The sequence below is a fragment of the Gavialis gangeticus genome, unplaced genomic scaffold, assembly GCF_001723915.1.
Source record: "Gavialis gangeticus isolate Ggan-Ray unplaced genomic scaffold, GavGan_comp1, whole genome shotgun sequence".
In the NCBI taxonomy this organism is placed as follows: Eukaryota; Metazoa; Chordata; order Crocodylia; family Gavialidae; genus Gavialis; species Gavialis gangeticus.
Window position 1 is genome coordinate 18,495,052 of NW_017729027.1, and position 9,365 is coordinate 18,504,416.

General features: G+C 42.0%; 1 protein-coding gene across 11 annotated transcripts in view; it reads right to left on the minus strand.

Moving 5' to 3' along the window:
* RIMS1 (regulating synaptic membrane exocytosis 1) overlaps positions 1-9,365 on the minus strand; it is a 717,876-nt gene that overhangs the window by 12,725 nt on the left and 695,786 nt on the right. For all 11 annotated transcript variants that reach the window (XM_019520475.1, XM_019520481.1, XM_019520477.1 and 8 more), the window contains one exon: positions 8,599-8,740. In XM_019520475.1, coding sequence (XP_019376020.1) covers positions 8,599-8,740 — 142 coding nt within the window. The remainder of the gene's footprint in view (positions 1-8,598; positions 8,741-9,365) is intronic.

Below are 9,365 nucleotides of genomic sequence, written 5' to 3' on the forward strand. Positions count from 1 at the left end.
GGGCGTGGGATGGGGCTAGGCGGGGCATCAATTCAGGGGGCTGGGGAAGCGGGCAGGGATGGCAGAGGTCCCCCCAAGGTCCCCTCTCCCCTCCTCTAGCCCCCCTTGATTACCAGCAGGAGCCCAGGTCCAACTCCCTGCAAGTGGCATGCTGCCTGCCCTGCATGGGCAGGCTGTGTGCTTCAGCACCGGGACAAGGGCCAGCCATAGAGATGCTCTGGCTGGCTACCATTACATCTCTGGAGGACTGAGTCTCCAGTTGCCTCAGGTTTTTTCCCCTGCCCTGCTTTTTTCACCTGTCCCGCTTTTTTCCCCTTACATTTTTTTTTTTTTGGGGGGGGGGGGGTCTAAGTTTGCCTGCGGGCTGCAATTTTGCAGCATGGGGAATGCTTTTTCTGTTCCTGCATGTGCCTCTTGCAGTGTCTCAAAGGGCTTTGAGATGCTGCAAGATGCACGTGCATGCTCTTGTGGATGCGCCCATTAGGTCACAGAGTCACACTTCCTCTTGCTTTCTCCCCTTCTGGGCACATTAATTTTTTAGCCGTGGCTCCCTAGTGGGCGTGTTTCAAGGGGAACAATGGAAGATGGTCTCTACATACCCTAGCCCATAGCCTAGGGGATAGGGCACTTACTGAAGAAGTACATTTAAAGCTTTGTAAGGCTATGCAACCTGGGCTGGGGACAGACATTCAAAAAGCCTGAGCCTGAATTGCTTCAATCTTTGCAGGTTAGTCTCACCTGGCTAGGTTGAACCAGTTTCCAACTGTACAGACATTCTCTCTGGACTGAGGAAATGCAGGCACATCCCTGCAGTGGCTCAGGCTAGACACTGGGGGCACTAGAACAGCCAGGATGTGGTCTGCTAGCTAATGCTGAGGTGTCCGTGTAAGGCAGAGGGGAGTAATCTCTTAGTAGGGAGAAGCCAGGCAGATGCTCTGTGCCTGCAAGTCTGTGCCAAGCTCCAGCCAGGGAGCAGAGGGGAGGTGCCAGCCCTGGAGTGGAGCAGAGAGCCCCACCCAGCCCAGCCCAGCCCAGCCCAGCCCAGAGAGCATGCCAGGATGCTGGGGTTGTCTGGTTTACCAGCAAGGCACCTGGGACAGACATTGCATAAACCGATTTGAGCTAAATCAGTTAAGTCTGATACTACATTCAACCAGGTTTATCTCAAACCAGTTTCAGCCATTTTTAAACTGGTTTATATGCACTGAACATCTGCTCTGTTACCAGTTTCTGATCACTTAAACTGGTTTATGTGTAATGTGTATTCCTAGCCCTGGAGTCCAGGTCTCCCAGTTCCTGGGCAAGTATTCTAACCACTAGGCTACTGGGTGCTTAGGCTCTCCTCTTTTTCCCCCACCTTTACTTTACACTGAAGTCAATACTACTGTCAAATGTACTGTTTCAGGCAGACACTTAAACAATCTGGGTACTGACGTAGCAGATACATCATACAGAATCCTTCCCTGTAAGTGAATTGCATCCAGACATGACAGAAGCCTTTGTGAAGTACAGACATGAGGCCGCCTACAGGGATAGCTATGTACCTTCCCAGGGTATAATAGAATCACACTCCTAAGATCAGATGCATCACTGTGATGCAAGCAGATGTTACTTCTTACACATCTAGCAGGTGGAAGAGGATCTAGTGGGAAAGAAGCTCAGGAAAGGCCAAAAGAGCCTCATTGTGGTTTCAAGAATTTTATTTCACAATACAGTAATCTCACCATGGACTTTCTTCATTGCCAATATTAATGAATGGAGATGGGTGTAAATTAGGGGACCACGTTAGAACCCCGACGGATTTTAGGAATGATAAAAATCATTTTTAGTGACTTGACCTGGCCAATCTCTTTAAGGTAAATTTGAAATAAAACAAAACTCCAATTACAGGAAGGTTCCTACCCATCTTGCCCATCTCTAACTTCTGTGAATGACAAACTGTTCAAAGGAAATCAGTACTGGAAAAATTAAATACCATATTTACCTAAATCCAATACAACTGTGAATTTAAGACAACTCCCAAGCAATTAGATTCTATACATGGGAAATTTATAAATTTATTATAATTTTCCATGTATAAATTCTGATTATAAGAGGGTCATCTTAATTTTATCCCTACCCCCACTTTTGCAGCAAGGGAGCATGTGGTGGGAGGCAGATGGTTAAGGGGGCAGATGGCCCTTTTGCCCCTTGTTCTCCCACCACGTGACCCCCTGCAGCCTGGCCCCCACAGTGCCTGTGCTCCTACTCCCGTCTCCTCCAGGTAGCTTCTGCAGCCACCAACACTTCCCACAGTCTGTCTCCTGCCTGCTACCCATAGCCCCTGCCCCCCTTGCAGCTTTTTGTTTCCCTACCTGCTGCCTACAGCCTCTGCCCCATCCACTGCTGCTTCAGCAGGAACTTCTGCTACTGCTACTGCATAACTAGACTGGGCCTGGAACTTGTATGTGCTCTGTGCTCAAAGGTTATGGAGCCAGAATTGTGCTTAACTGTAAGTGGCCAGTGAGGGGGGAGGCAGAGGCTTTTTGGGGAAGGCTGCAGGGAGTAGATGCTAAGGGAGGCAGGCATGAAACCTTCTGGCAGGAGTTGTGGCTGCAGGGGCAGCTGTCCCCACATCCTGATTAATGAAGGGGTCACAGGAAGCTCTAACTGCTCTATGGAAAGAAAACCAAAAGCAAACAGCAAAAAATGTAGGTATTTAGAATTCATTTTATTATGCTTATAGAGACACTGGTACACTTCTAGAGTGCTTTAACACTGTAGATATATCAATAAAACATTCCCTAACTGATCGCTGTCTCTCTCTCTCTCTCTCTTTTGTTTTAATTGTGGAGGAACATGGATTTTGGGGTATTTTACAGAGTGACTGTAGGATTTTTTTAACACCAGAATTTCTGCTAGGGAGGCAAGTGGCAGGACCCAGGCAGAGGATCCTACTCAGAGCTGGCACCTTGGACCCAGATGGAGGTGGCTGACCTGCTGGCCAGTTGAGGCCAGGAGGACATGCTTTGAGAGTTCAAAGCAGGCCACCACCACACTGGGAACATCTTCTGGGCAATAGATGCCCAGATGGCCAGGCAGGAGACACACATGGCAGCAGTGTCACACAAAGGCCAACTCTGCAGCTACAGTCCACTGGCAGCTGGCCCAGAGGGGCAGATGCCTCCACCGGCTGTGCAGTCCCCATCCAGGTCTGGCAGGTGTGCAGCAGGTCACAGCCAGGCAGCAGCCCCCACTGCCAGACTGCTGCAGTGGGTAAAGGGTGCAGGGAACTCTCAGAACTGCTTCAGCAGTCCAGCTGGCACAAGGGGTAGTGTGCCCAGGTACCAATTGGCTGGGCCCCAGAAGCTCCTGAGAGCCAGTAGCCCTGAGCTACTTGCATAGCAGCCATAATCTAAAATGCTACTTATTTTTTAAAGCCAAAATGGAGGTGCATAAAGAATGTAGGTGTCTTTGTGTATTTTATGGCTCCTGTAAAGGGTGGAATAGTATTGTGCTGAGTAACTTAGGTTATTTCTATATGGTCTCCAGAACATACCCAGGAATGCTATTAAAACAGCAGTTCCCAACCTTGGGGTCACAACTCCATTTGGGGTCGCAACAATAAAAAAATCGGGTCACAGGGATACTCAGCCATGACATCTAGGGTTAACAGTATGGCAGCACAGTAAATATAATCCACAGTTAAAGCAACTGAAGTAAATGTCAAAAAAATGCATCTGATAACTTTTTTAGACTTTGTATTCAATGTTGCTTTTTAAACCTAAAAATAAGTTTAAATGATTTCAAATAAAAAAATATAAAAACCATAAACATTGTAATGCCATATTTATGACTTGTTGATCTTGTCTGGATCATTTTGGGGTCACAAAAAATATGCCAGTGTTTAAATGGGGTCATGTTAAAGAAAAGGTTGGGAAGTCCTGCACTAAAAGATAATTTACAAGCATGCAGATATAGTATTATGCATGTATGGAAAGAGGGAAAATAAGGGTGGAGAACCACTTTAATTCCAGTATTTTCTAACTGTTAAGAGTAGACATTGAAAATAGCTGTATACTCTAAGAAAGTCTGAATACTTAACAGTGTGGCAAACGGGTATGTAACAGTAATGCAATTTAAGACTTATCAAATCACCTCTCAGTCTCCTGTTCTCCAGAATAAATAACTAAAGTTTTTTTCAGCCTTTCCTCAGAAGTCATGTTTCCCAGACCTGTAATCAGTTTTATCAAACTTCATTGGACTGTTTCTAAGTTGTCTACATCTTTCTCAAAGGGATAGGCCCAAAACTGGGCACAGTACTCCAGTGCTGAATAAAATAGGAGAATCTCTTCCCTTGATTAGCAAATGGCATTCTTATTAGTACAGTGCAGCATGCTATTGGCAAGTAAAGCACTCCGTTGGTTCACATTCCACTTATGGTTCACTGTAACCCCAGGTCCTTTTCTGCAATACTGAAGCCTAGTGAGTTGTCCCTAGTCTGTATTTGTGTATGCAACTGTTTTGTCCTAAGTGCAGGCGTTTGCGCCTATGCTATTTGAATTTCATTTGATCAATTTTAGACCATTTAGACTCATGTCATTGTGGATTCTAGCCCTATCTTCTACAGTGCTCGTAATTCCACCTAACTTAGCATCACCTAGATATTTGCTAAGTGTGCATTCAGTGTTGTTGCCCAAATTAATGAAGATATTAAGCACTATTGGGCCCAGGACAGACTCTTGAGGAATCCCACTTGATACCTCCTCCAAACTAGACATATCAAGCCACTGGTGACTATTCATTGTGTACAATGCTCCAGTTATGTATCCACCTTACAGTACTTCATATTACTTTAGCTTGCTATTGAAAATGTCACAAGAGACGGTGTCAAATACCTTGCTAAAACTGGGGTATATCACATCTACTGCTCTTCCCTTATCCACTGGGCCAGTCACCTTGTCATAGAAGCCAATCAAGTTGATCAGGCATGACTTGCTCTTGATTAATCCATTTATTGTTAAATGAATTGGTTGTTCCTGACTACCTTTTTCTCTTCCAGGTACTTAGAAATATATTCCCTGATGACCTATTCCATAATCTTTCCAGGTATTGATGTCAAACTGACTGGTCTTCTAATTCCTTTGATACTCCTTCCTCCCTTTCTTAAAGATGGGCACTATATTACTCTTGTTCCAGTCATCTGGGACCTCACTTTACCACCACAAGTTCTCAAAGATGATGGCCAATGGTAATAAGACAATTAGACAATTCCTTTGATACTTTAGGATGTACCCCATCTGTCTCTGCTAAGCTGAAAACATTCTGCTTTTTTAAGTATCCCTAACTTGTTCTTCCATTACTTTAGACTGCCTATCTCCTCCCCAGTCCTTGCTTGCATACTGCATTGGTCATCTTGTAGCTGAATTTATTTGGGAAGACCGAAGTAAAAAATGGCATTAAATACTTCCAGCTTCTCTACATCATCTATTACTAGATTGCTTTCTAGCTCCTGTAAGGAATGCTTGACCTTCCTCTTATTTCTGACATACTTGTAGAGTACTTTTTTGTTGCGTTTTATGTCCCTTACTAGTTGCATTTCAAATTGTGCCTTGCCCTTCCTGATTTTCATCCTGTATGCCTGTGCAGTACCCTTGGTCATAGTAATATGACCAAATTGTCACTTTTCATAAGATTTTTTTTTTTAATTTCAACTCATTGAAAAGTTCACTGTTTAGCCAAGTTGGGTTCCTGTTACACTTCCCATTTTCTCATCACATAGGGATACCCTGCTTTTGCACCCTTAATATGGCTTTCTTAAGGTGGAACCAACTCCCTGAACTCCTTTCACCTCCTCAGAATTGCCTCCCAGGAGATGTTTCCCACCAGTTTCCTGAGTTTAATAAGCTCTGCTTTTGTGTAGTTCAGTGTCTTCATTCTGGTGTTCACCTTCCTTTCCTTAGGATCTTGAACTCTAGCATTTCATGGTCACTATCACCCAAGATACCTTTCACCTTAAGGTTCTCAATCAATTCCTTCCTGGTTGCAAGCAGCAAATCAAGGACAACTTCCCTCCCTTCTGGTGGCCTCTCCACCAGTCTCCACCACCTCTGGATGTACTGTTTTTGATTCTAAGCATAACTGCATCCTGGAACTGAGAAATGTTCCTAACAAAACTTCTTTTGAAACTGTCATATTTCTGCAAAAAAAGTTGGTTGGATTAAATATATTTAGTTCAAAAATTCCCAAATAGCTATAAATGTGAAAAAAACTTGATTCAAATGTTCAAGCTGAAGTAGAAGTCCTACTGGTCTGAGCCTGCAGACTATCTGTAACCAGGGGTAGTCAGGAATTTTTTAACAAAATATTGTGTGTCAGAAAATGCCAGCTTATCAAAACCTAAAAATCTTTTCAGCAGAATTGTGTTGGCTTTGACAACACTTTTGTCAGCACGGATTTTCAGATCCAGGATGGAATGCTGTCCAAAATAAGACAGTAAGTGACCTGTGAACTTCTGCTAATGCCAGTAATCAGGGCCTTCACTGGAAATTAAGATAAACCAGATTTAAACAACTGTTATGCTTGACTGAGATTAGAACCTGGGGCTCCCACATACTGGATGACTGCAGTAGACACTAGACATTTCATGAATGGACTTCTCTCCCTCTTTCTGTTTAATTTTTTTTTCAACATATTGGAAGATTTGTGTTTCACTTGGATAAGGAAATAAAACAAATGTTGAAAAAAAGTTTTCATGGATCAAGATTTCTGTGCAGTCAAGGCCAGATGAGTATGCATATTTTGAACTCTTTGCACAATCTACCGAGCATGGCTTCTCTCTCTAGAGTTTCTAGTGGGCAGTTAGAAAAAGTACTACTCTGCCAATTTCTCTCCTACAGGTGCTTATGAAGTACAGCATGAGGCAGAATTACTGGAAATGTTGGAATAGGCAGAACAATAAATAAGTATATTGTTAAAAGCATTATTAAACATCATAATGCATATGCAGAAGCAAATCATGGTGTGCATATTAAGGTGGCACAGGCAATCTTACCTCTAGCATTTCCTAAATTTTGGAGTGCTTAAATTTGCACCTTAATGTTCTTTTAAATATAGTTACGTGTTATATTTATAGTTATCCATACATATATAAATATAGCTTTACATAATGTATGTATGCTGTCCTGGAGCTGCCTCCATTAGTGTTAACTATTGGTAATGACAAGAGTGAACATCAGACAGAAATCTGCTCACCTCCCATATACACATATCCCACTGATTCTGATGGCAGATGTGTAGAAACATTTGGCAATAGGTAAATTATAAACTTTTCTGTTCAAATTGAACATGGATTAGAAAAGAATATTCCATTAAAAATTGATTCTTGCACCCCTGTGTAAAATTTGGAGAGACATTTTTAGTCATATCTTCCTATGATTCTAAGCAGGAAGAAGTATTGTTCTTTGGCCAATAGACCTGGCTTTGAAAAGATCATTAAACCATAGTCTACAAGGATTCCATATCTTTTTTTATATTTTTCCATTCACGAGGGATCAGGTCTGAGCTGCTATAAACCACCATTACTCCACTGAAACCAAAGGAGCTATGTCACTTTACACTGGTCACATGTTAAAGTAAAGAACCTTACTGAAGTCATGTGAGGCCCGAAATTTATCATAACGGTGAATGGAGCACCCAGTGATCACATCTTTTTTGTTTCTTTTTCTCTCCACCCTTGAAAGAAAAGTATTAGACTGCTATTTTCTCTCTAACCTAAGATACATCTCTTTTCTAATCCTCTCTATGCTGCTGATACATCTCTGACACCTTTTTCTCCCTTCTCTCTATTCTCACTAGCCTACATTTTTCCCTTCTTCCCAGGTAGTACTCTTATGATGCCAAAACCCACTTTCAGAGGATCAAACTGTTTTCAAGACAGCTGCTCTCTAGGTAGCAGAGAATAAAAGCAGTCCCACTGTGATATCTGAGGCTAGAAAAAGAACTTATGCCTTTGTTTTCCTTCCCTAAATGCATATGAGTAATGGCAACAGAGAATGAAAACAGCTGGGTCAAGTTCCTATGCTCGATCTTAGCTGATGTGTGGTAGGACCTTCAGTTTATCATTTTCAATAGGAGCTGTGCTTGGACCAGCTCCAAATTAAACTTTTTTAAATACAGAGTTACAGAACGCTAGTTCCTATTAACAGGTGGTTTTCATACTACATCTAAAGTTTAATTCAAGGCTGATCCAAGCACAATGCATAGAGAGGGTAGACACACATTTTGTTTCCACTAAAACTAGTTATAATTTTAGCTCTCTTTTCAACACATGGCTAGAAACTTTTAAAGTGAAGAATAATCTGTAACAAGTTCTATTGTAATATGAGTTAACAACATGAATATGAATTCATTTTGGTTAAAACACCTGAAACTTTTGGGATATGTGAATATTTTTGGAAGTGTAAATTTTGTTCAAATAGCAACTCCTAGTCAAATGAACTAAACTGGGCACTATTACGTACAAACCAGGTTCTCTTATAAGAGTTTGACTAGCATTCTTATAAGGCTAAGAAGCTCACATATACTTCTACATCTCTACATAATTGTAATTCCACTTACTTCCCCTCAGAGCTGTAACTGTTTATGCTGCCATCAGTAGACTCTCGACTTGGCTGCCGAACCATACGATTCCTCATTTCTGCTGCCATTCCTGTTTCTGTGCTTCTTTGTATCGTGCTTTTCAGCTTCTTGTTGCCAGCCTCTGAAAACAGAAAAACAGAAGTGTGCATTATAATCTCTGTTTCATTGGGGTCTTGCACATTTTTTCTGTTTACATTTTTTCTGGTTCCATTTACAAACAAGGCTTTAAAAACTTTATAATGATCAAATATACCTTTTTTCACCTTTTGAGTCCTTATAGTTTGTAGTATCTGTCTGATGGATGTCTGTATCTTCAGAGAACTTTACATGTGGTACTGTTATGCCCCAAGTGAGAACCTGTACCCTACATTTGTTGGTGAGGATAGCAACAGTACCTTCTGAGGCCTCTACTGCAAACTCTGTGTTGGGTGAGATATTGGCCACCCCATTATTCCAGTAGGATGGCTGCAAAAATATCTTAAGATGCTTCTAACTTTCACAGAAAATTTTAAATAAACTAAAAATCCTGAAGCTCATTCAGGCATGTAACTTGTAAGCAGTAAGGCCAAAGAGTCTTTGCGTCACAGATACAAGATCCATTTTTCTAAATGAAAAAAATGGAAATTTTTCCTAACAAAATGGTTGTGAAGCAGATCTGTGAATTCTGCAGAAAAATCTGATCTTGGCACTTTCCATGCCAAGGAAAGTGATGACACCAAAATTTGGGGGGAGGTGAGCACGCTAGC